Source organism: Leiobunum rupestre, chromosome 4 (genome assembly GCF_980474605.1).
Source record: "Leiobunum rupestre chromosome 4, qqLeiRupe1.1.hap1, whole genome shotgun sequence".
Taxonomy (NCBI): domain Eukaryota; kingdom Metazoa; phylum Arthropoda; class Arachnida; order Opiliones; family Sclerosomatidae; genus Leiobunum; species Leiobunum rupestre.
Genome location: NC_143387.1, coordinates 23585277 through 23613253, shown reverse-complemented (window position 1 = coordinate 23613253; position 27977 = coordinate 23585277). Strand labels below are relative to the sequence as shown.

At 38.4% G+C, this 27977-nt stretch overlaps 1 protein-coding gene across 1 annotated transcript; it reads left to right on the top strand.

Moving 5' to 3' along the window:
* sano (CABIT domain-containing protein serrano) lies at positions 1–25628 on the top strand. The gene is made up of 5 exons (XM_090172639.1): positions 1–301; positions 21069–21132; positions 21900–21958; positions 22034–22348; positions 22425–25628. The coding sequence occupies exons 4-5, from the start codon at positions 22058–22060 to the stop codon at positions 24591–24593; spliced, it is 2460 nt and encodes an 819-aa protein (XP_090028765.1). The 5' UTR covers positions 1–301; positions 21069–21132; positions 21900–21958; positions 22034–22057; the 3' UTR covers positions 24594–25628.
* The last annotated feature ends 2349 nt before the right edge of the window (positions 25629–27977 follow it).

Here is a 27977-nt window from a genome sequence, read left to right as displayed (position 1 = left end):
TGGAGGGTTCGGTTCTCTTCGCCGCCGCCGCGCGTCGCGATTTTTAAAGGAACGACGTATTTCTACGTTCGACAAATCGTACGTAGTCCTAGAGCGAGTTCTATCGGTAATTTCCTTTTAAGTTAGCCTCTTTAAAAAAAACGGATTACTTGTTGACCTTTCCATATGGATTATTAAGTTTCGCGTCCGAGCGTTTATTCGAATTCGTTGGCGTCCAGATGATTTTGTAAGTCTCCCTTTTGAAGCTTCGCTAAGAGGTTCGACTGACTCGTTAAGGTCTTTTCGAAGTAGAAAACAACAGGTAAGTGTAGACGTATATAACTGTATTTACACGTAGGCGAAAGTCTTTAGTCGTTATAAGCGGGGATTCTTTTTATTACGCCAAAACTGAGCAAAAAAGTGGCTCCAGACGAACTAGTTCTGGATTTCCAGTTTTGGCTAGTCTCGTTTTCTTTTCTCTGGTGCTCGCGGAGTACAGGATCGTTTTCTTCTCACTGTATGCAGATTATTCAACCTTTATAAGGGAGGGTTTTTTTACAGAGAATTTCGGCCCGAGAGCCTCGCCGTCGTGTGGGCGACCCGGGCACAAATTCGCCCGAAGGTGTGTGAGTGTAAGCGGCCCTTTTCCGCTACCCACTTTGGAATATTGAAATATATTCCTCATTTTTGAAGGGCTTTTTGACGTATATTGTCTCTTTTTCCGAAACGCGCAACTTTTGACGTGAATAATTAATTAGATTTTAGTTTTCAAAATATGAAAACCTATGTTTACGGGGTCTGCCTCAAATTTGGGTTATCATTAATACGTATTGTCTATACATTACGCGTTATATTTCATTGTTAGTAAATAGCGGTGTTTATTATTGATTAAAAATCTAACATTTGAGAGTTTGCAGCCCTTGACTTTAATTGGTAGCTACGACAGAATGGAAGCTATTGTTAATTCGTTTGACCCCTGATTTCGGCAAGCTCCCCTATTATGTTTGTCTTACCGTTGGAAAGTTTCCCGGATAATTTGACGCGTTTTAAAGGTTTAACCTCAAAATCATTTCCTTTTCAAATTCAATTAATTTAATTTCGAGTTCATTACGAAGCTTAAGCGCGAGCTTTAGAACGTGGACTGAGAACTCGAGAACGGTGCCTTATTTATAAACCTTTTAATGTGAAATTACTTTTCTAATAACTTTATTTTGGGTCATGATATGAGGGTTCGATAACTGATTAATCGTAATAAAATTAACGTGATCTACGCGTTCTCATTAGCCGTTTCAGTGTTCGGGGCTTAACCTCTCTGTTAGCGAATTTACTTATATATAATTGGAAGAGGGTTACTTTTCTAAAAACAGGTGAGGCAAACTGTAATAAAATTGAACGGAATTGAAAAGGACTATTGCGTCCACGAAAGAAAGACCAGGATGTTCGCGAAAAGTGAAGTCTCAGCCGCCTCGCTAGTAAAGCGCAGTCAAATATATCAAAATTCGCCTCTTTCTCCATTTCTGAACAAAAATTACTACAGATGAAAAGGTTTTATGCCGGCGTTTGGACGCGTAATCAACAAAATTCCTATTCAAATGCAATAAAAGTTCTTTGGTTATACTTCGATTTAGTTGAAAGACAAAATTGCAATATTTAAACAAACTAGTGTAGTAAACTAAAGTGTAATTTTTATAGGCTTCGTAAGTAAAGGGTTTTAGAGTTAACTTTCAGTTACAGTGGTTATTCACAAACTATTACATTTTGTAATCAAAGGTAAAATTTAGTTGTATTTTGTATAAATAATATCGATTTCCGTAAGTGAAAGCGGATACGACCGAAAAATACGTTCGTGATTATACAAAAAGTCTATATCACCCGAATAAAATTCCCGATAAAGTCGCCTATTGCGTAATCACTATCCGCGAATTTCGACGATTTTCCACACTCGCGTAATAACCCTGGAATTTATGAGTACTAAAAATCCCTACTTCACGGTTATTCGTAGACCACAATAACCGAATCGAACATCTCGGTATATAAATAATTGTGAGAGGGACGTTTATAAATTCCGAATCTGCAATTGTACGAATATGAAGTTTCCTCCTTTTGAAAATTGCTTTTACCTTGATTATATTCTCTTTCGCCGTACACAGTCTTAACAATGTTTTAAGAGAATAATCTCGGACATCCACCGAAAACGAAAGTACGCGCGAAAAAGAACAGCGTGAAAGATTTCAAGGAGAAAGTTATAGAAATATTTTCGTATAAAAAGGACCAAATGTTACATGACGAGACTCGCGCTGGGTGTTTCGAGACATGATGAAACGAGTTGGTTCGCCTCCTCCGCCAGCCTGCCAAACGAATAGACATCCTAATCTGAGTTTTGGATTTTTGCTGAAAGGAATCTCCGCCAATGACGAATGAAACTCGCGGCCAAATTCTTTCTCCGGCGCGAAAAAAAGATCAAAAATCTCCTTTTATTCCTTAAATTAAAACGCCACGATTTTCGAAGTTGGCGGAAAGTTTTTCTCTCGTTCTTTTTCTTAATTCATTCTCGAATCTTTGTCGGTTTATCATTGGTGCCGCGAACGTTGATGAAGTTCAAAATCCCTTCTGAGTAGTTGGCATTGGCAGATTACCGGTGGGCCTTTGAATTATTTATCTCATTTTGAAGCGTAGGCCGGCTCGTACGGAACGTTAATCATATTGATTTACGGTGCCCAAATGTCGCGCTCTTGTCTGCCACTAGCCACAGCAGCGTGTCTTTGAGAAATTAATGCCCTTTTGGTCGGCATTACATTCCGAAGTCTCGCCCTCAGCCGCGTCCGTGTTGCCGAAGAAAGGGGTTTTTCCTTCAAAGAAAGCGCCCTTTCTCGGAACATTTCGTTCGCTTTCAATTTAATCGTGACTCTATAACCCTAATCGCTGATATTAAGATGTTATCTAAACGCGCCGTTCAATTAATCCTACCATCATTTTTATTCCTTACGCGTAAGCCGCGACGTTATTGGGAATAGCCTTATTTTAAAAGGAGATATTTAGCCCGTATAATTAAACGTTCTGGAAGAAATCGCGGACAGTGCTTAAGACTTTTGATTTGTAAGGCGGAGTTTGTTTCAAATAACTTAAATTATGTATAGAAATATTCGTAATAAAATAATTCGTTTATTGAAATGAAATATATACCGCTCCACGAGTTATCCCTACGCGTTTTATTGTACGGGCTTAATGATATAACCCACGTGTACCGCAGCTGCGCTAGCTCCCCCGTAATAAAAAATAATCCCAATAAATATGATACTACCCAAAACATTCGTATCTTGTTAGAACAATATATACGGTTTTATCTAGACGTGTCCTGTTAATATAATTATAAAAATACGTATAATTTAATACATTATGTTTAAAAGCGTCAGTGACCAATGTTTCGTTTGGTTTTTTCCTAATGTTGTAAGTCGGAAAATTTTCCGTATTTTTCCGAAAAAAATAAAAAAAAGTTTTCATTCCATAATTAGTCTAATATATTGTTTGCAAATTGAAATAAAGCGGTATTTTCGCCTCATTTTTTCGAATCTGAAAGTAAAACTAAACCTCTAGACTAGTTTAAACTGATTAACAATGTAACGCTATTAATGTTTTGTAGTATCTTTACTGATATTAGACATTTTATATCGATAAAAAGTTAAAAACATTAAAAACCCTTAAAAGGTAATTTATGTTCCAAATTTTTATTTTTCCGATTTGCGGAAAATTTTCCGGAAACTTTTCTGGAAAATTTTCCGTATTTTATTTTTCCGGAAAATTAACAACACTATTTTATCCTCTCAGTTGCGGTTTCCACTCTAATCTCAAACATTTTAAAAGGCGAAATAAAACAAACGAAAGTGGTCGTGAAAATATCTATAGCCCCTCGCTTAGTGTGCCAAACAGGACGCATTCGGTTTAGAAAAACAAATTATATTCTGTAAATTGAAGTAGTGTACACGGAACCGAATTATTGACTAAGCATTTCATGTAAACCTTTATCAGCGTAATTTATTTTGACGAAAATAATCGTTATTTGGCTCGGAAGTTGGTTTACGTACGGATGAAAAGAAATCGAAGCAAAAACATTTCAATTATGATAATAAACTTGAACGAATTTTACATCCCAAAACGCGGTTGTTCGAGACAACTAAGCTCGATATTCTTTGGGTACCCCAACCGTTACTTATGGCTTTGGCCTAGAGCCTTCTTCAGCGTTAAGCCGGAGCCGCGGCTACAGGAATCATTATTTGCCATTGTCACTTATCTCTACGAGTTTTACGGATGACTGAATATTTCATCAGTTCGGTTCTCTCTTGACTTTTGGCGCGGGGCTCGCGAAGAATTTCTCGACCCCTTTTTAATTCTAATTAGGGCGAATTTTCAGATTATCAATGAAAAAGAATTAGTTTCTCAGCGATCGCGTTCCTTTTAAAGTGAGGGTGTGGAAGAGGGCGGGCGTGGTGTTCGAACTCCGGCGCTGCTAGTCCTGAAACAATTGGAAAGTCAAGCGCTCTCGGGGTAGCCTCTATGACCACTCTAGCATTGGACCTGTTTACCTCATTCACTGTGGCAAGGTGAAGGCTAATTCGTCATTGTCTCTCGTTTCCTTTCGCTCGTTACGCGCCACAGTCGCTTTCTTCCAATAATTAGCCGAGTGTGCGCCGTGTTATCGGCACATTTATTGAAGGGTGTTAATTGAAGTTTCATTTTCCGTCGTCGGAATTAGGAGGGGCGAGAGGGGGGGACAGTACTTGGACGGTTCGGTTCTCGCGGCGCCGCGTTACTCAGGTTCAGTGATAATTAAGCGTCCTGGGGAATTGAGCGTATCTTTAATTAACAAATAAATATACGGTCCAAATGCGGGGAATGTTTTCGCTATATTATCGTTTTGCGTTAAATATTCAGTTTGAAGATGCGGATATTAATTAAAAAAAAGATGATTCTTCACAAATCACTTTATTCATTAGAGTTACAGTAATCGGTTAATAAGGCAACCCATTTTTCCAATGAACATTCTAACCACGTAAAGAACTTATCGGCCATTTTAACTGTATACAGGATTTGATTGTTTCCTACTCGTCAACAGGCTCTTCTATAAATTACTGGCTAAGTCATCTACAAAGACTACATAACGCTATTGGCGATTGTGACTCTTCTTTGGTTTATGCACGGACTGTAAATTTTAGAGGACCGGTATTCCCGAGGTATTTTGCGCCCCGTTCACCGATCAGGCTGACGGGAGTCGCTCAAGGTCATAAAAAAAACTAAAGAGCGTGTCTTTCGGTCGGCCAGATTTCCAGATAACATGCGGGGGGGGGGGGGGGTATATAACTCTATGCCTGGTACAAATGACCTTGACGGACTCTCTCTCTCTAGTTCGAAGTGATTGATGCTCGGGGAAAATAAAATTCTACAGGGGAAGGCTACGCTTTACTCGTCCTCTAAAATTTACAGTCCATGGTTTATGTTCAGTCTTTATCAGTTGGAAGCGCGTAGCTACGGTAGCCTACGTGAAGACAGTATATTTCAAAATATAGCAATATTGACTGGTAAATGGAATATTAACACTATCAACGAAATATCGCTATTTCACTGGTTTGTTTAAAAATTTAATAGATAAATTCAACCATGCAACTAGATTTGCAGGTTCGTCAGATAAGTGAGATAACTGTTATCTCTTTTTCGGAGCCTCCCTGGTTCCCGAAAAATTGGCCAAACCCTCGTTTCAAGTACTTATTTGAACTTTCATTTGAATATTCTTAGACGTTGGATTTTGAAAAAAAAGCAACGATTTGTTAATCATTTAAAATTCGAACAATCTGAAGCCGCTCGTTACTGTAATTACATTCGTGGAAGCAAAATATTAATATTTGACGCGTATAGGCTCCGTTAATTTTTCTTAAGAAGGAGTGTTCGTCGAGTTCCGAGATATTTTTTCTCTTCGCAGTTAAAAGTCAATTTAAAGAAATTGGCCTCTCCCGGGCGCTAAGGGGGAAAATCGAATTCAAATGAAACCACAGCGCGCGGATACGCGGGGGCCCAGCCTGCGTGAGTCACGGCTTCGGATCTTAGGCGAGTTACACGCCGTCGATAGAATGTCTCCTCGTTAGGACAACGACAAAACCGGCCTTTCGGAGTAATTTTCGGGATTCTGCTTTTCGTTAGTACACACGTATGGTGCCGCCACCGCCGCACTCGTGTCACATTTCGATAAAAAAAAACCGAAGCTATATCTCCGAGCTAATTAAAGATTTTCTTCGGATAGTATAACCGAAATAATTCCGACGTACGGTTCATTAAGCGGAGCGCTTAACGCCATTTACACGCGGAATATTTTAACTCTTCATAAATTTTCTAAACGGAATATTTTGCATACATCTTCATTAATTTTTCATCTTCACTTTTGAGGTAAGAGTTATTTTTATTTTATTTCAGTCCTTAGGAATTTTTTAAACGGCTTTATTTTTAAGCAGAACTAGACGGTAGAAATTCTCACTATTCTTGCAAAAAAGCATAAAAATTCGCGGAAACCTCATTTACATGATAAAAAGTGAAATTGTCAAATTGTGTGAATTTAAAAGATTGAACTTTTTAATTACATTTAAGAAAAATGAAATTAACCTTGAATTTCTATGCCATTTTTAATTAAATAAGGCTTAGCCAGTTTAGTAAATAAAGCGAATAGCCACAAAAAAACCCATAAATTTTTCAAATTAACGTAAACATAAAAAGTGAACGCTTCTAAATCCCCGACAACGCTGCTTCGAATTTGGCTATTATTATTTTACAAAATAGGGACATTATGTAAATCGCGTGTATAGATTTTCCGGATGGGCCGAATTTCCTTATTTATCGCAGAAACTATTCGTTTGGTTCATTCTGGCGGAGAGCCAGCTAAACTAGAACGAAAAACTTGTATCATTTTTTGGGTACATCCAACCCAAGTTCAAGAAACTAGAAATAGGGAATTTCCAAACTCTGGCTGCAACGGCACCACCGAGTCGTCGTCATTATTCTGTTATTATCATCATCTCTTGGTTTCTTTTGTAAAACAAAGGAGCGCTCCCCCCCCCCCCCCCCGGTCTAGGATCTCCTTTTTCGTCCTTCCGATTACAACAAAAGAGAAGGGGAGCAAGCGGGGGAAGGGAACGTCTTTGGAGAAGAAGGTGAAACGGAAGAAAACAGACTCGAGATGGCCTTTATTTTCGGACGAACGTGGCGTGTTTCTGCCCAATTTAATCGTGCGTGCACTACGCTCACGCACAGTGTAGCCGATGCCGAGGCCGATGCTGCCGTATCCCATATAACTCTTCAACAATTAGGGCTAGAAGGGTCAGTTATATGTCAATCTAAAGCATATATCATGCCCTCGGTAGCCCGTTATGAATTGTTGAAATCGGAGCCCATGAAGTTCATAATTTTTCCATTTTAGTGGTGTTCGACAATTTTCGTCTTTAAATCTACATACTTTTTTTTAACTAAGAGCGACTTGGTTGAATATTATATTTTTAGCTAGTACTAATCATTTTTGAACTACGTTTTCAGTTGAATTAAGAAATTTTTATTTTAAGTGAGCTATCTTGTGACGATTTTAATCTCGACTCCTAACCTACAGACTGCGAGAGTATCCTAAACAAACAAACACATGGGGATTATCTTTCAAGCCGACACGAAAGCCACGGTCACACTATAGCTTAAAACCCAGTTTAGGTCAGTTTGAATGCCAGTTTTGACCGCCGACGATAATTCTTGGTTCACTCACGCGAAATCGCTTCACCCCGGTTCGCTTATAGCCAAGGCTTACCGTCATTTCAAATTATGACCATAATTTTGAAAATACTCAAATGTATCCCAAAACAATTAGTTTACTATACATGCAGTAATATTATTCGACCTTATTTAGAATATATTCCCATTATTTTGGAAAATATGAACAATTTTTCTTCCCCGCCTTTTCGTTTTGAAAGCGATTCTAAGCGAACCGACTTGGACGTGTTGCTTCCCGAACTAACACGAAGCGATTTCTCACGATGGTTTTGAAAACTAGTTTTCTAAAACGAAACGATTATAGGGGTAAGTGTGAACCTGGCTTTAATATCACGTACAGAAAGGGTTCCACGCTGTTAAGACTTTATCCCGGGTTTCGATTCACGTAACCACCACTGCTATTGGAGTTAGCGAAGTATACGTCAGTTGTTGTCTAGGCGTATGCATATTTTTAGGCTTATACTTATAACTGAAAACGAGACTCTGAGAGTACCAAAATATTTTGTAATATAAATAAAAAGTAGAATTAAAATTGAACGTTAAGAAACCAACATAATTGGAAGTACTTCCCTTCGCAACTTAAATACACTATTAATCATGCAATATACATAAAATGCAGGGAATGGGACATTAGGGATTATTAACATTATATTTACAACATATTAGTCCTTTGTCCTAGGGGCGTAGGAACGTTCTAGAAGTTGGAGGGGGCAAAGATACACGAAAAGGGGTCTGGAGAATGGTTTTTAATTTTTAATTTAGTGTAGCTTCTCCGAATGCATGTGTACTTGTTACTACTATGTAAATTGGCGGGAAAAGACTGAAATTTAAACACAGTTGAGGTTCTTTAAACTGTATATGCTTTTAAAATGATAATTTGAGCCTTTTGAAGATTTCAACTGACCAAAGGTTGGAGGGGGCAATAACATTATAGTTGCCCCCTCCAGCAAAATTCTAGGGAGGGGCATTGCCCCCCCTGCCCCTCCCGGTTCCTACGCCCCTGCTTTGTCCAGTTCCATTATGCACTCGTGGTTACTTTTGCACGACTCTTGCTAGCGTCTTTTTAGAATCGGCGTCTCTCTTTCAGAGCGCTCTCATTCGTCCTCGTTCAGAGAGGCAGAGCTCAATCGTCTCAACTCTCTCGTTGCGCCACCACATTATTTTCCTTTCTAGTCATGTGACCATTCCCAGACTAGACACTCACAACTCGCCCACGCATCCTTTTTAAATTTTAACGGACAGAGTCCGCATCTCAGCTTACGAGTCCTTAATAGCAACTATATTTATAGTGGTACTATTTGGTCTCTGTTGGATCCATGGTTCGCTCTTGGACGTCCAAAGATGTAAGGCCAACGCCACACACAAACATCACAGATGGGGAACATAAACACGCGCCGAAGAGACGATTCAACAGTAAAACACCGCTTAAAATAAAATAAAACTGGTAACGGTCATAAAACGGGGGTGGCTAAACGGGGTTACAATTACTTAACACATATTTCAATAAAAGAAGGGAGAGAAGCTTCGCTATCTCCTCGCAGTGGTCCAGGGAAAATCTTGGCCAAAGACTCGCCGCTGCACCAAAGCCCATAAACTTTCACTTGACGACCAGCGCCTTCGGATCGAGCATCTGGAACCCATTATCCGAAGTCTTTTTTACGAATATAGGCATACCATAGTTGTTTGTATATTTAACACTACAATCTGGCCAATTCGCGGGACCCCACAAACCTATTGTTATATTTGAATTTCGTGCCATCTAACGTGTTAGCGATTCGCTACCTTATTTCCAAAACCAGGAAACTCGAAAAATTATTTTTCGATATAACTCCTCTAACCCTCTTGGTTTTATTAAGTTAACGTACAAGGTGATTGGAAATTTGTTCAAATTTACATTGAATATTTAAAATAAAGTTAATTATTCGGGGGGATTGTGTGTACTTAAATGACCGTGACATCTAGTTCCCTTTAAATTAAATCCCATCTGCATGGAGCCCAAAATGTCATAAGCGCACCGAAAACGCCACCGACTTGAAGGGCAACCACGGCTGTCATTACGCCATCAAACGGTGCAGTTTAGAAGGGTTAAAAGAGATAAATTAGACGGTTGTCTAACACTTCGCTAAATTGCGCACTTTAGGTCATATCGTTATTATGTCTTTAATAAGTCATTTAAATGAAACAAGTATCCCTTCGCAGGTTCGAGGTAGTTTCCAATGAGCACAATTTTTACGTCAAATTGCGGAAGCATACCCTGCATATATTATAAAATATCTAAAATTTGTGCTTATAAACCATTTTTTAATGAATATTTTAACCAAATCATTATAATAACGAGTTTTCCTGGCTCCTTTTGTCTTTCTAAATCAGAGGCATTATCACTATATACTTATCTCTATGAGCTATATAATGTACTTCTGGTCAAACTTATAGACAAAGACGAAGGAGAACACAGCCGGTCCGAAGTCGTGCTTTTTCTTGTGTACAGTTTTCATTGGTTAGACTCTTTAGCGCCTTCTACCGTCGGAAGGGGAAAATTAGGAAATTGTCTTCCCCCTTTCCGTAAAACGTTCAGCGTAAAGGCTCGTCCAATGAAATTTGTACACAACACTGCGTTATCGTGTTTAAAGGCTAGCTGCGTTCTAACCAGGTTCACACTTACCCCTAAAATCGCTTGATATTACATAACTAGTTTTTAAAACCAACGTGAGAAATCGCTTTGTGTTGTTTCGGGAAGCAACTCGCCAAGTCGGTTCGCTTAAAATCGCTTTCAAAACGACAAGGCGGGGAAGTAAAATAACTCGTATTTTCCAAAATAATGGGAATAAAATAATAAATAATGTCAAATAATATTACTGTATGTATAGTAAACGTGATTAAATAATTGTTTTGGGATATATTTTAGTATTTTCATAATTTGAAATGGCGTTAAGCCTTGGCTATAAGCGAACCGGGGTGAAGCGATTTCGCACGTGTGAACCAAAATTATAGTCGGTGGTCAAAACTGGCATTCAAACCGACCTAAACTTGGTTTTAAGCTCTAGTGTTACCGTGGTAAAAGCGTGTTTGTTGCTCCAAGCTTAAATATACTCAACTTTAATTGAATTTTAGTCGCTTCTCGTCGATTGACAATGCGGATAGATTAATTACCATAAGTCTATAACTATATACCATAATCTTGTCAGTTATTCTAAATAATGATAAAATATTACGCTACTGGTTGCCAAAAACTAATAGCGTCTGCTAATACGATACCTATCTAATTTTCGACAGCAACCAAAAGAGGGCGTAGCGATAACGTTCGGTCGCGAATAACTCAGATCCGAACGAAGGCATACCGATAAAGTACAAGAGTAAAACCGCAATGTTCAAACGCCAATGAGGCCCTTTAAAGGATAGCAGCCAGTCTTTGTGGAATCACAAACAAGATGACAAGCGCGAATATCCGTCGCTTTGAATAGTTTCATAATGAACCTCCTTTTCGTAGATACGTAACTGCGGTTATAGACCTCTCTTGTAGATGAAGCACCGAGAATTTAGTTATTCATGGCTCGCGGAAGGTTGTGTTGCCGCCAGTTTAGCATAAAGGCGATGGAGAGAGAGAGAACCGAGGACATTTGCATCTTGGAGGACGTAAATTATTTCCAAGAACCGCCGACGGCTTTTGAAACGCGGTGGGGAGGAGCGCCGGCGATTCAACGGAGGGTGAAAGTGGGGCACCCGCTGAGGAACTTTTCAAGCGCCGCCGCGGCTATACGCGAACCCCCTCGCCTACCCTATATATTTCGTTATTACGACCAATATACCGGCTTACCACGTTCACTTACTGAAATAAATTCTAGCATGAAAAACCTACTCGCAATATCGAGAGAAGATAGGGAAAAAATGCCACCAAACTATTTGCATTTTCCAGTCGTTTCTCATTGAAAATGCCACGATATTTTCTCATGATTTGGTTAACAGCGCGTTATCCCCTCTCCTTGGTGAATATTCCGAGCAGCGGCGACCGGATGTTCAATGAGGCTTCCTTTTACTCTGATGTCCAATTTATTACCGCTGCTGCACGCTGGTCATTTCAATTTTCTTCTCATCAACTTTGCTCTACGCGATATTGGGCTATATTAATTAATAGTAATAATAATAAACAACGAATTTATAATGCTATAAGACTCATTCGAAACCTTTGAAATTGAAAAATGCTAATATTGAAATCGTATTTAAATAAAAAGCTACTGACTTTATTTACCACAATTGAAATAACATGAGCTGGTACATTGATGTACAAAAAACTCAACTATGCAATATTTATACAACTATTTCCGCGTTGAGTTTGCAAGTTATCTCCCCACTCGTTAAAGGGCTTTCCTTCGTGTTCTTCGTTTGCCCTTTTACACAAAAACTTGTTGAGGTTAACGGTAATTGTGAGTGTAAGGAGCTGTCACTTGGCTCGCGTGGCACGAAGGGCTTGCCACCACCCTCCTACGCATTGTAACTCTGCCACCTGAATTAAATACATTAAAATTCAGTATCTGACGTTGGACGATGTTGGTGTCTAGCTGAAAATTTTAATTTTTGTTTCGTTCAGTCTTTTACTTAATCTAAATTCTGTTAAAAATACCGCAAGTAGAAAAATAGGTCATAAATGAACGCTAACTACATATTAACCTTAACTGTTCGTAATTGCCAAGATTTATAGTTGAAATAAGGTAAAATTTTAAAACACTTTTTGAAGCGGTGAGATTATAATTATAAAGCCGCCACTTTGCTCTTAAGTAACGCGTCAGGGTAAAATCTTCCCTCTCTTTGAATAGCGTGAGCGACTACCAAAAAGCACATCAAACTAGCAAATACAATGAGGAGAGTTTACGGAATAGGTATTTTTGCGCTATATTTTTCGCCAATGATATATTTTCGTGCAAAATTAACTGAAAGAGTAGTGCTAGTGGAGTCAATTGATTCCGCTATATTTAAATCATTTTTTAAATTATTTGATTATTCTTGTCAAATTAACTGATAATTTAATTGGTAATGCTATTTTAATTTAATTAAATTTTTGAAAGGGAAAATTTTATACAAGAATACGATATTTCGAAAAATTAATTCGTATTCGAATCTACTATACAACTATTTAACCGAATGAGTATATTTAGATTAATCCACTTTTAATGGTGTACGTGACGAGATACGTTTAACAACTGATGCCCGAAAATACTACACTTTGATCGTAGCCAAAAACGAAAAAAGCTTATTAGTATTTAATTTCAAGAATTTGTTTTATACGAAGTTATTTATTTTGTACCAAAACTCAATATTTAAGTGGCACCTTTCTACAAATAAATGTTTCATAAGCTACAAAATGACACCAAAAACTATACAACAAAAAAATGTATAGCATTTGATTTTTATTATTTGAAAAAATCTAGCGTTAGTTACCGTTACGGAACAAAACAACAAGATTTCATAGCTATCAAATAAAGCAAAGTACGTCAACATTGTAATATTCCACCCTAATTTTATTGAGTACGCGATTTGACCTAACACGCATTGGTAGCTTATACGATCTTACTTTGGATCGAGTTAAGAAGCTGAAATCGTGAAGTCGCTGACTTAAATAATAGCAATGATAGTTGAGAAACAAAAGATTTAACTCCCGAAACATTTTAGAATTAGCCCACTAAACCGCGATACGCCCGAAACCCTAAAAGCCGGCCCCCTCAAAAAGCGGGGGCCAGCCTTTACAATGTACAGAGTCAGACGAAGAAAAACAGCTTCTCTCCAAGGTATATCTAGACCAGTCATGCTGATTCTGGTCTCTCGTTCTTTTTGCGTAACCTCATTGTTCCGTGGCTCTTTGCGATCTTTGATTGATTGACTGAAAACCAAAGGAAATGCTTTCGCATTAGGAAAGGCGTTGTTCCTATTTACCATAACCAATATGATCAAATAACTTCTACGCCACCATTTTCGTACTCAAGGGATTAACAATATCCCTCACCCCCGAGCCAAAAAAAGAATTCTGTAACAAAGGCGAGGGATGGGAAACTATCCCAAATCAAAGCCCAGAATATGGGCACTTTCTCCAAAAGTGTACATTTTCCAGGTGCTATTACGTGAATTAAAGCAAAAGGGGACTATACATCATTTTTGGATCATACAAAATCAAATGAAAAGAGACTTAAAACGGTTTTAAAATTCACAATTTATTTATTTAAAAAATCCAACGTTTCGGAGGAACTGTTCCTCCTTCTTCAGGGATTTTTACAAGTCTGACAGTATCTAGGAGGATTCAAGTAAACCTGGAGTGGTCGTCTCCCGTTTTAGGCGGGGTAGTAAAAAATTCACAGACATAACAAGTATCGCCATCTATCGTAGAACCTTTACACTTTTAATCGGCTTTTCGTCTGCTAGTTTTTCTATTCGCGTATTTCTAGTCCCGTGTTTTTAGTAGGAATAGACAATGAATTTTAACATTCGAAAACTAGCAGACGAATTTTTTAAAAAGATGTAGAAAAGGTGGCGCTAAACTCGTATGTCCGCAATTCTGCGTTGCCGTAGAGAGAGAGGGGAGCTCGTAGTGGGGAATACACTTTTCTATTCCAGGGTACCGAGTTTTCATATTCCTAGACAGTATAATGGTAAAACTTTGGGACGAAAAAACGTAAAATCTCCTGTGAATGTGGTGATTATTACATCGGGCAATGCCGTCGCCCATTTCATCAAAGGCTTAAAGAACACAAAAATATAAACAACCCGTAGAATAATTATCCCCTTAGCGAACACCTTCGTGTTTTTGGCCATAATGCTAGGTGGGACTCAATAGACATACTAGCTCAACCAAAATTAAATAAAACTCATTTTAATGTACGCGAATCTATCGAAATTTAAAAAAATAAATCTGCGCAATGTTTAAACCGTGACGATGGTCCCTTTAACTTATCCACGTTCTCTCCACTTTTTAAATGTTTTTATGGTCCTCATCCTCTCCCACACAACAAACCAATTCCTCCTCTCGCAGAATCTCCCATTCCGACAATAGTAGCCTCGCGCGCGAACGAAGATATCGAGCCCGTTGCTCCTATAACACTTCGACGGTCGACTCACCTTCGGGAAAAAACGCTCGCGGCTAAAGAACAGTAGCCACTATATGTATAAAGCGCATAAATGTTTTTTCGTCCCAAAGTTTTACCATTATACTGTCAGACTTGTAAAAATCCAGCTGAAGAAGGAGGAACAGTTCCTCCGAAACGTTGGATTTTTAAATAAATATATTGTGAATTTTAAAACCGTTTTAAGTCTCTTTTCATTTAGTTTTTCACAATGTGCTTCTCTTCACTTCTAATACAAAATCACCTACAAAAGATATGTACTTCTGGTAGTTTTGATTTTTAAATAATGGTTGAAACTTTCCTTAAAAAAAGCCTATTATATCCAAGGAATAAATGGTTTGTGAGAAACAGAATTCAAGGCAAACCCGTTTACCCGAAATATATTTTCGGTGTTAGTTCGATTATCCGGACAACCTTGATGATCGGATTATTTTGTGTGTTTCTTTATTATATCGAGAGTTTCTGTAGCGTTCCGCCGTTATTGATACACCTAGTTCACAAAGTCGTGCGTGGGTTTTTTCGGTGTTAGCCCTCAGCCCAGGTTTAAATTAAACCGCTTTAAATTCAAGGCCCCGCGAAATATAAAAGAAAGAGTTTAGGTCTGGCTACTTCCCACGCGCCTTTGCAGCGATTTCCGAAGCTACACCCATGATCCATCGGTCAGTGGCTCCATCTATCGATGACTGACCTTAAAACCTCTTTTTACCAGATGAATTATTCCCCCTTCCCCCCCCCCAAGCAAGTGCTCTTATAAACTAAGAACCTAAAAAAGGTAATTGTTACTAAAAGTCTGGCAAAATTGACTTTCTTATTAACATTTTATAAATTTTAAAATGTTTTGGCTCGTCCGAGTGATATACTTTAATTATATTAAAGTTAATATAGTAAATTGTCATTGTAATTTGATTTTATTTCCTCATAACACGGCATTTTTCTGATAAACTACAAATGTAAGTATTCAAACATTTTCCTCGCGTATTGGGGAAAAAAATCAACTTTCAAGTCACTCTTGATTTTTCACCGAAATCAAGGTCTTCCAACAAGGAACCAAAACTATTTTTCTTTGCTACAAAAATACCAAAATACGAAAATTCAATAACAGAAAACTTTCATATCCATAGTTCACATTTTTCATAATAACATTTTTTGAGTATCACCAGAAGTAAATTATTCTTGTAGCACCTAAAGCAAGCATTGTTTAAAATACGAAAAGCAAACGAACAACTCAGAACTTAAAAAAATAAGTAGAATAATAATTAACGTATTTATCTGCCTCGAATAACTTTAAATTACATTATCCAGGTTATAAACTATTCGGTACAAGAAAAATCAGAAAGTTAATTTTAGGTATACCAAAAAATAAGGCATTACCAACAACCATATAAACAATGTAAGAAATACATAAAAATATCTTGATATTGTTTTAAAGGAAAACGGTTACGTAAAAGTATTACATTTAAAACATTACGAGAATATTTATCGAAATTCCCGTTAATTTTCTTGGACGAGGAAACTCGGCATTATCGAATGAATTGCTCGCAGAAATTCGTACCTCCAAATTAAATGCTGTAAATTCCTGGTGCGCGGCAAAAATTTCGGACATTTAATTTGCATAACGATTAAAAAATAATTGGCTCCAATGTGAACATGACAGGAAATGTAATTAGAGTTCCACGCGGGAAAGTAATTAGAAAAATCGATTTCCTTTTAGAAGCGCTTAATCGCGCTAATTATAATTGTTGACTTCTCTTTAATTGAGAAATTAAAATAAATCGAAAATATTTGGATGATGACTGAAAGCGGTCTGTTTAATTGTTGTCGGAGATTTTTCGGATAATTAGAGTATTATTATTATGGTTTTCCGCCAAATCGTTACCGTATTTCTCGTTCTTGTTTGGGAAATTTTAAAAAGAATTGTCATATTTTGTAGTTTATTTTATAATATATTCTTGTATCATATTATAAATATTAAAGTAAATATCGCCGAAGCCAATCTTTTTTTTGGTTTCATTGTGATTATGGTAATACCGGATAACCCGGGGTAAACAAAGGGTAAGGGCTTTTTTGTCTAGACTAATGGCTGACTAGGACGTTGGAGCCCTAACAAAACAAGGCGGTTTCCTGGAAAAAAAAATTATTTAAACTTAACCTATTTTTACGAAATGCGCGAACTATACGACAAAATAGTATATACAGGAAATTTTATGTCTATTGGAATGGATATTTTTGGTCAAAAGGCACACTATTGAATCGGGTAGTTTAATGCCCCCGGGGCCCTCTTCTGTAACGTGGATTTTATAATGGTGCGGATCAGGATCCCGGGAAAATACAGGCTCACGAAGATGGCTTTGAGTTGAAGAAACATTCGCGCCCTTAGCTGCTTAGTGTATCCCCGAGACTAAATTGGAAAACAGGTAAGAGTATAATTATAAGAATACGACAGCATAAGCTTCAAGTATTGGGGTGTTATGCTGTGGTGTTACATTAACATTGTTATGGATTAAAATTTTGCGGAGCAACTCGCTACTTTGTTTTACAACAGTGAAAGTTACCGTTGATTTTAGTTCATTTTTAAGAAAAATAAACGCAAAATCGATAAATAAGATGCTTTGATTTGGGTTTCCCGACTATTGTTTGAGCAACTGTCGTTAATTTACCAATGAAAATAATTGAAAAAAAAAAATAATTTGAATTTGAATTTGCGTACTTTCGCCCGTGCTCAATTTTTTATTTTGTTTAGATCGGTAATGATTTCTTCCGCCCTCACATTTGTTGAAGGAAACTGCTAATAAGCCAATAACGAGGAATATAATCTAATCTAAGTATTCATTTATGCCGTGCAAGTTTCTAATGTTATTCTTCGTGTGTCATATCGCATCCAGGTGACGCCATGTTTTTGTTTCGTATCGCCCGTCATCGCGTACAACCATTCGCGCTTGGGAGAAAGTCAGCGACCTCTACCGACACTTCGTTAGAGCTGTAACTGGAAATGTCATAGCCTGTAGCCTATTCCCGCACCTATTTGTATTTCGTTCAACAGTTTATCGCTCGAACGCTTTTATTTATTACCTTTCCATGTCTTTGACTTTTTAAAAAAACTAAATATAAAAGGACAACGCCTGGTTACACGCCGTACATTTAAAAACGCACAAAGGGGTGCTACAATATTAATAACCGAAGCTTAGTGAACTCGTCAGTTAGTTATTTGTAGGTTCTACTCGCGTAGCGGGTATTAAACGTTGTCGAAATGCTCTGGAAATGGTAAACGTAATAAGAACTAAAATGGGCGCTAAAATGATATGACTATTACGAAAAAAGGCTGCTTTTTGGCCATTGCAACTAGTTTCATCTTTGGCTAGATTAGACGCTCGAGATTAGGTATCCTGACTTTAATATCTAGTTGAACCGGTTCTCGTGTCTGGAAGATAGAAAATATATAGTCCCATAAAAATGTTCGCGAAAAAAGAAAGACAAGGAGACCCTATAGGGAGAGGAGAATCGCGCATTGCGAGAACGAGTATCAACTGAGCGCGATGCTGGGGGGAAATGCCATTTTAAAGAGAGGTACCAAAAAAAGTTCGAATTAATTTTGAAGTACAGAAAACAATGTTAACTTGGCCAAATATAATTAGAAAAATTCCAAATAGAAAGTTTAATGTCGCGGCTATTAGCCAAATGTTGTCACGCACTTTAGCTGTCTCGCATTACTTTCAATTTTAAATACGCACTTATCATCCATTAGGCTCAGTAATTTATTCAATAAATAAATTTTATAAAAACGTTGATTAGAATATCTTGAACCGCTATCGAAAATATCCGGTGTGAACGTTAAATGAGCATCTTGTTTAGCGAACTAAGCGGCATTTTTTCATTGCCAATTCAGTTTTGTGGTTTTACACCCAATCCCCAAAGGATTTATGTGTACTCTGCCCACGTACATCCGATGACACCGATGCCACCGTATTCCACATATTTCTCGAAGAATTAGGTTTAAAAGGGCCTGGGGTATCTTAATCGAAAGGAAATACCATGCCCTCGGTAGCCCGCTATGAATTTTGGAGATCAGGGGCCCACAAGTTGATCATTGGCCCATTTTAGTGCTTTTTGGCGATATTCGACTTTAAATCTACATACTTTTTACCTCTCCGAGTAAACTCTGTTGTCTTCTACTTATCATTTACTTTTAGGACGGACCGACGGTTTCGTTGAACGTCTTATAGTATCCAAATGGGCAAATGGCAGGGTTTCTACCAAATGTTCACGGTATACGACTTATTATCACTTAGCGATAGCGTTTGTCGGGTCCTCCGGCGTGGCAGGCGAGTGTTCTATCATCAAACCACCGACACTTATTAGGCTTCACTGAAAATTAGAAATTCAGTTTAAGCAAAAGCGTATATTAATAGTGTTTTATGTTTTGGTTCTCATTTAAATATAACGAGATTTCATGCTCAATTTAAATTATTGCGTAGAAGAAATTGAAATGCATGTCTATTGAATAAAAACAAAACCGGCGATTGGGATTTCAACCCTGGCCCTCCTGTTTGGCAGGTGAGTGTTCTACCACAGAACCACCGACGCATATTACGTTACAACGATATTTAGAAAAACAGCTTTGGCAAAAGTCCGTTTTCCTTTACGCTTTTATAAATGTATTAACGTCAATTTACTCTATAATACTTTTATAATATTTATAAATGAAATTAATTAATTTAATATAAAATATGGTCGTTTACCGCTGAGCCATTGACTTTCATAAAAAGTGTCACAGGAAAACTCTTACGAGGAGAGGTATATTTTGCCAACTTGTTTAAATTAAGACTGACTGGGTTGAAAATAATATTTTTGTTAGTACAGATCATTTCTGAGCTGCGTTTTTGGTCGCATTAAGAAATTTTAATTTTAAGTGAGATATCTGGCCAATTCACGGGACCCCAGTCACCCCACAACCCGCGTACCCACTATTGTCATATTTGAATTTCGTGCCAATTGATACAGGCGCCATCTAACTCGTTCGCGTTTCGCTACCTTAGTTCCAAAACCAGGTAACTCGAAATATTAGTTTTTTTTTAAAATGAAATGAAATTAACGTGTTTGCGTTTAGCTACCTTACTTCCGAAACCAGATAACTTGAAATATTCGGTATGTCCAAAAATTAATTTAAATTAACGTGTTCGGGTTTCACTACCTTATTTCCAAAAAAAAAGATAACTCGAAAAATTCGGTTTGTTCGCTATTCACTACCTAATTTCCAAAACAAGGTAACTCGAACAATTCGGTTTGTCTAAAAATTAATTTCAATTAAGGTGTTCGCGTTTCGCTAACCTATGTTCAAAACCAGGTAAATCGAGAAATATCTTTTTTGATCAAATTCCTCTTGGGTTTATTAAGTTAATGTACAAGATAATTGAAAATTTTTCAAATTAAATTAAATGTTTATAATATATTTAATACATCGGTGGGATTGTGTGTACTGAAATATCTGTGACAACTTGGTTTTTATAAATACTGAGCGTATTGCTCTTTCGTCTTCTTTTTTGGAACTTTGGGCGTTTTTCATGGTTTTTAAATTTTTTGATTTTGCCTGTGTTTTGAAAAGTGGGTGGTTTTTACAAATATTACCATTTTTATGGGCGGGTTTGGTCTACCACTAACCCCCCCCCCCCCCCCAATGGTTGCACCTTTGCTAACCTCATTCAGCTAGATCACTCGGCCAATAATATTGAATACTGTTTTTAATTTTCGACTTTATTTTAAAAGGAGACATTTTAATCTGCAATTACTTTCAATTGTTGGTCTAAAATAGTGTTAAATTTAAAAGGACACAGATTTCAAAACGCAGATTACGTTCGTGAGTTTGCGGCTTAAAATATATTTGATGCATCTTATTGTTTTCGCGATAATAATTATTTTCAAAGCTGTAGCTCCTTCAAATTTAGTCACAGTTTAACATATACCTTTTCGAAAAAGAGAATACCACGTCAGAAACCTATCATAACTCATCGAGTGCATATTTAAAATTTTAATGGGGGGTTGGGTCTAAACGGGGTGTACAATTTAAACCCCACCCGAAATGAGATCCTGGATACTTATTAGCACTTCTGTGTTACTTTTGCTTTAAAATTATAAATCTGTTATTCAGAATAAGTTATTTAATTCAGTTATTAATTTAAAACTATTGGTCTCGTTTAGATGAATATTTCTCAAGAGGAGTATGGTTCAAGCAACGTTCAGAATGTGAAATGAAGACCTATAGGTAAGTGTTTTAAACCTTGCAGGCATACAGTGGAGCGGACCAGTAGGGAGTTAGGTCTACGAGTGAGGTCCGTATATGGGGGGAGGGGTGCCAGGGGATGCTCAGCACCCCCAAATGAATACTTAAGCATCCCTAACCCGACCGACCCAAAAAAATCGAATGTTCAACTACCAAAAGATATGATCTAAAATATTTGTATATAAATCAAATAGGAGAGCTACATCACAATTTAATTTCAGTAAATATTTAACACGTTTTTACTATAGGTTCCAAAAATATGGTTTTCGCGCGTTTCACTGCACCATAAGCTTAAATATTTCAATTGCAGAAATACCGAACTAGCCAATCAAAAGTGTTTCAATAACATTGCCTTGGTATTTTTGGGCTAATTCATAATTTGAAAAATAACAAAATTAAACCAATTTCGGTATATTTACTAATTTCAGGAGTGGGAGTTAAAAATTGTTTAGTATCAAGGCATTGGAGCCCCCCCCCCCCCCCCACCCCCTCCAAAATTTGAGCTCCCCCGAGTTTTGGCGGCTGGCTATGGGCCGGCTACGAGTGGCTCATTCGAAGTCGTGGTTATTTGCGTCTGGCACTATATGTACGTGAAAAAGTGAACTAAGAACAACTAAGGTTTATTTCTCTTTAATTAATATAAATGGCGAAGACGCCAAACTAGCCCAATTTGGAGTTGTTATTATTCTAAGTTTAATCTATGAGAACATAGTTATTCGTTATACTAACAATTTAATCCAATATTTCAGGTACTAAGGAACTGAGCGCAATATCTTCTTTAGAAACTTTGGGAGACATATATTTCAAGGTGCATTTAAACAAACCACTTCGGGTCACGTTCTTGACGTGACTGTTCGTTTCTAAATATTTGTAATATCCGCAGGTGCTGACGAAACGCAAAGGCAGCATGGCAGGTGCCGACGCCAGCGCCTACCTATCGGCTGTCAAATGGGGCGACGAAGCGCTTCAAGTGCGGGAATTTGTGCAGAAGATGAAACTGCCTCAAGTAGCCAAAATCATCAAAGGCCAATATTCTCACCTCGGGGTGCCATCACTGGCTTCGCCTTCCTTGAACCAGATCGTCTTCTTGTCGTCTGGTGGGACCCGAATTAAGGTTGCCGCGCAGTGTGTCAAATTCAAGGAGGGCAGAAAGGTGGTTCCAGTTGGACCCAAACTAGCCATACCTGATAATTACCAGGTTATTTACCATACTTACCACTTATTACGTAAATATAATACATTTTTCTCATACCGTATGAATTGTATTTGCGCAGGGATGGTTCGAGATACTTTCAGAGGATGGCCGTGCCGTTCGAAGTATCGAAAGCGTCGCTGAACTGTCTAGGAGGAAGCCCGAAATGTGCGTGGTCAGAGACCCGATCAAGGTACTAGTCTCGAAAACGGAGGATCCCGATGCCGTGGCGGAGAAAAGTCGGACGTTGCAGGCAGGCGAAACCTTGATTTTGGTGGGAGAAGCACCCTCCTCGTCAGTGAAGGCCAGCAAGAATTCCAACGCCCGCTATTTAAGGTGTTTGACGAGCAAAAACGAAACGGTGTATTTGAGCCTAGATCAGAAGGGTCGTTTCAGTCCAATCGCTGGCGAAGAAAATATTTCGGGTGTCCATAGTATTCGTAACCTTCTGAGCAAAAGGTTACCGTTAATGGTGAGATTAGTAGCCGGTAAAGGTCCAACGGGCTATAAATCAGGCTCTCAGTTCCTGTCGGAAATGCGTCTCTACTCTTTGTTCGAAGAGGAATGCATCGTCGCCCTTCCACTTCTCAAAGATTCTCGGCTGGTTCCGGTACCGACTAACGCGCCTCTGAAAGTACTAGCGCCCAAGAATGCCGACGTACTGGTCACGCTTCGGGAGTACGAACGTTTGAACGATAAATGCCAGTCCATGATCTCAGACGTATCCGATCAAATACAACCCTTCGATATCTCCATGAGCAAGGAATTGCGACGTGATTCGCGAAGCAGCCATATCAATAATGGAAACTTCAACTTCCCTCCAGTCGTGTTGAGCGGAAGACGGTTCAGTCACGCACCCCAACGCACTCGCAAGCTTCCTCACATACGACTCATTCAGAGAAGCCTCTCGGATCCGCAAGGCACCGCCGCTAATCCAACCAAAGTGATAGCTACTGCCGAAACTGTGGTTGAAGAGGTCACGACCAAAGTAGTTAAGGAAGTTAAGGAAACCCTTCGAGACGACACTCGCTACGACGAAATAGATCAAATTTACGATTACGTGCGTGGTTTCGCTCCGTTGCCGTCCAAAATCAACAGCGATTTCGCTGTCGAGGGTCCAGTTTCGAGGCAATCGTCGTCGGAATCAACGCCCATCATGACCCCAGCGTCGATCTTGACGAGCTCCACGGCCTTTGTCGAACATACGCCTTCTTCAACGACGTTGGACAATCCCGTCGTTAAACCGCCCTCGATAATGAATTCGGAGAAAATCTCCAAACCAGAACCACCTCCGATAGAGACTATTCCCGCCAGGAAGATCTCAACGGAAATGCCTACTGTTGCGGGAAACCTAGGACACAAAGCTGCTTCCGTTTCCGTCAGTCTTTCCAGTAAGCATACTTCTCGAAGTAAATGTAACAAGTCAACGGTCGAAGACAAGGACAAAAATGGCGAAGTACATTTGTACGAAAAATTGTCCAAACGTAAGGAAGACGCTCGTAACAACAACGTCAAAAGCGGTGACGCCAAGAATTCAACTACAGTCAGTCTTACGAGCAACGGTAACGTCTCTCCGAGTAAAGTTCCAGTCCGATCGGACAACAACAAGTTATCCTACCATACGTCTCTTTCCCCCAATTTGGCCATTCAGACGAGCCCTCCTTTGCAGCCGGCGTCCATCACGGTGTCCAATTCCGCCGGAAAAAAGCTCTTCGTAAAGAGCCCGACCCAACAAAGAACTCCGCCTCACAAGTCTCGCTTCTTCAAGCATTTTAAAGGAGGGTCGCGAGAACCGGCCATGGTCCACCAACAGCGCCAAAATCACAGCCATACGCCCCATTACCAAAATGGTAACGTCAGTCCCGTTAAAAACTATATCGCTTCGTCTAACGGGAGCAAGAGCTTAAGCGCGTCCCCGCTTTTTAACATTCGATACAAATCCTTATCCAACTTGGCGGTTGATTTCAACACGTTGGATTCGAGTAATTCCGGTGGCCAAACGACATCGTCCGGTTCCGCGGGCTCCAAGGAACATCGACCTCGGGAACCAAAAATCCTAAAACGCAGCCGCCTCCCTCGCCCTCGTTCGCTGACGAACTTGTTGTGGGACATTAGCCAAGTCGATAGTCGGAATAGATACAATTTGACGCGGACTGAATCCGGTAGCCGGAAGTTGATCTTCCCACCCGTAAATGGTGATGCCAAGCACTCTCCTAGCCAAACTAAAGCCATCGGAACATTGTATCTTTGACGCGCGATTAACACCTCCAAATTGGAGAGGTGACTCTTAAACTTATTTAAGCTTACTCAATTTATTAACCTCGGAACGCGTGAAGATTAAATCTTTGACGGGAACCCGGACGAAAAAAAATGTTATTTTTATACGCTAAACTAAACGAACTAAGCTGAAGTACATGTAACCACGATATTGTTTGTATGCACTAAGATTGCGAGAAAATATAAAATGTTGAATTTTGAAGCACCGTAGACTAAAACGTCTGGCGAGAACGCGCGAGAGGGCAATTTCGGTAGTATTATTTCATTGGCTTAACGCTCATCGGCACCTAATTAAGATTATTTGAAGAAAATTCTACATTAAAAACAAACTATTGGGCAATTGCTCACTGTCTGCGCATTCTCGTCCTATCACGTTTTATTGTCGGTCTTAATCATTAATGCGTTATGTTTAAAGCCATTTTTGTATAGTCATACCGTAAGTCATGACGTTTTGTCAAAAGGTAATTGATAATTAATGAGTTTATATATTTAAACGAAAAATATGTATTGTTTTATGGATATGATATGGAATGAGTCAAAGTTACATTTCTCAAATTTTTCAAGCGCGTTCCCTGCGAATATGGTTATTGTAATTTGTTAAGACTCCCTACAGTGAACTTTTGGTGCCAATGAAAACATTTTTTTTTTAATATAGCCCGAGATTGTTCCGTCTATTGCCATTTAATCAAGCTTGCTCTTAGCCTGCCGTGGACATACATACATACAGTATAATAACAGAAGAACAAAGTGATAATCTGAAAACATATTGGTCTTAAAAAGTAGGAAAGAAAAAAATGTTAACTGGTCATTATTAATATCACGAACATAATTTATATTGGCCATTATTAAACTGGGTTTATTTTGACTGCCATATATACATTATATATTTGTTTTACGTTTTGGTTAATTTTTATTGAGCCAATACAATTTACATGACACGAGCTCGCCATTTTTCTTTAAAAAAAACTAAATTGATTGCTACATAGAAAGTCAGCAACCATTTTATTTCCATCTGATGAACCTTCAAACGTGTAATGGATAAGTGTAATATTAAAATACCAATAAATGAGATTTCGATGAAACATTTAATCATTTTCACACACTGAATCAACAGTAACACGCTTAGCGGACTTGTGTACTTAGCCTTTTGAATTTTCAAATATTCATCTCCAAAGGCTGCCCACAATGATCAATTGCAAAGAACGATGAGGTATTATATCTACTTATCAACGATTTTTACAATTTTCAACAAGATTCATTCATTGTATTTAACTCTTAATTTTACGAAACTTAGGCATATATACAGTGGCGTAGCTAGACCTTTTTCCACCCGGGGCGGTCCAAGAGTTGGCCACCCTTCTCAATATACACCAGATATCAGTCTCTCTCTCTGCTCTACCTATTTCCAGGGGTAGCTCATATGAAAAATTCCGCCCACAAAAAAGTGCCACTTGAGGCGCCCCGCCCCCTCCGCCCCTGCTACGCCACTGCATCTATACTGCATTTTATTACAGTTAATGAGACCAAGGCAATTAGTTGAATGCAAGGAGTTAAGGATTCAGAAAGACACATTTTAACACAGATTTTGAATAATCCTAAAAATCCATAATTTCCAGAGTATGCTTTTTACAAATCCAAAAACGTAAAGAAATTAAAGGATTTTTTTAAACTATAAATAAAAGGAAATTTCTCAGTAAACGTTTTTAAAAATCACTTACAATTACTTTGCCAAAGATTTTACTTTCAAATTTAAAAGATTTATTAATTTCAAAGCAGACCCCAAAATAACTCTAGCTTTTTTCTAACTGAAAATTAAAAAAATTAGAAAAGAGATTATATTTGCACCTAGCGAATCTTCAATTTCAATTAATATTTATCAGATGTTGAGTTTAACTTAGGTTTATGACTAACCAGAGAGAGGGGGAAGACTAGGCGGGATGACAATTTTGGCCCCCCATCACGGGAGTAAGACCGAGATCCGTACCTGGTGGAAATCGAGGGGCTGATCACTCCCCGTAATCGGTGTACAGAGCCGTACCTTTGACTGTACTAATGGGGCTACACGTAATCTTTGAAGTCTCTGCCTTTGGTAGTGCTAATCTAAGCGTAATCCGGTGTACAGACTTTCTAAGAGTGGTTAGCCCCTCGGTGGAAATGTATAGAAACACGGGAAAATGGTAGCCGAAATAACCGCTGAAACGTCTTGGCGATCAATTATGGATATTAACAGCTTAGAAAGTGAGAAAGATGCATCAACTCAATATAACTATTATTTAATTAGCAAATCAAAACAAAAAGGAAGTCTCTAGCATGTAATTTCGATGAAACATTGGCAACTAATAACCAAAAAATGGCAAAGAATACTAAGCATTCGACATGTTTTGAATCGGTTTCCACCCAGTGCTGTACAATTCCGGTTGTAACAATACCATGCCACCAAAAAATTAGCCGGAAATTAAAGAGAAACACGATTTAAAAGCTAACAAATCTACCAATGTTGACATCAAAACGAAGAGTATATCCACCCTTACATAATCAGTGGTAGTTACCGTAGTTGGGACATAATGTAATATTAAGGCCATAATTATACAGGGTGTTTTTTTTTGCTCGAAAAGTATTGTTTTCAAAAACTATGTTTTCTAGAAAGTTGAAATTTGTACTGTACATTTTACGTGCCGGGGGACACTTTCTACCAAAATTGCATCTAAATTGAAAATATTTTCACGTTTTTTGAAAATTTCAATTTTAACCGCTAGGTGCTATAAGAAAATTGTCAATGAGAAAATTGTAGAGCGTCACTTGAAAAAGTGACAAGGTGGGCAAGCTAAAATAACTTTTTTTGAATTCCATTGGGAGAGTAGTGTAACTTTATGAAAGTCAGAAATTTGTTAATCTGGTGTTCAATGCAATAAACACCGCTGAAAAATCGAGGAGACAATGGCGAAGAAGGTATAACACATTTAATTTCGTAGGATGAAAAATGCGAATTTTTAAAAAAAAACAAAATTTATAAGTACGTTTCGAAAATACCACCTTCGGCTGCGATGCAGGCTTGGGCGCGAACAATCATATTGTCGAAGGTGGCTTGAATCATTTCCGGGGTTACTTCCCGGCAAGCGCTTACAATTCGTTGACGCAGCTCTTCAAGGGTCTCAACCGGAGTGGCATACACCTTGTCCTTGACGAAGCCCCAAAGAAAGAAATCCAACGGAGTCAGATCGGGCGACCTTGCTGGCTAGTGTACGGGACCGTTTCTCCCTATCCATCGTTGTGCAAATTCGTTGTTTAAGTAATCTCTCACGGCTCTGTGGTAATGAGGCGGGGCACCGTCTTGCTGAAACCACAGTCTTGCTCGTTG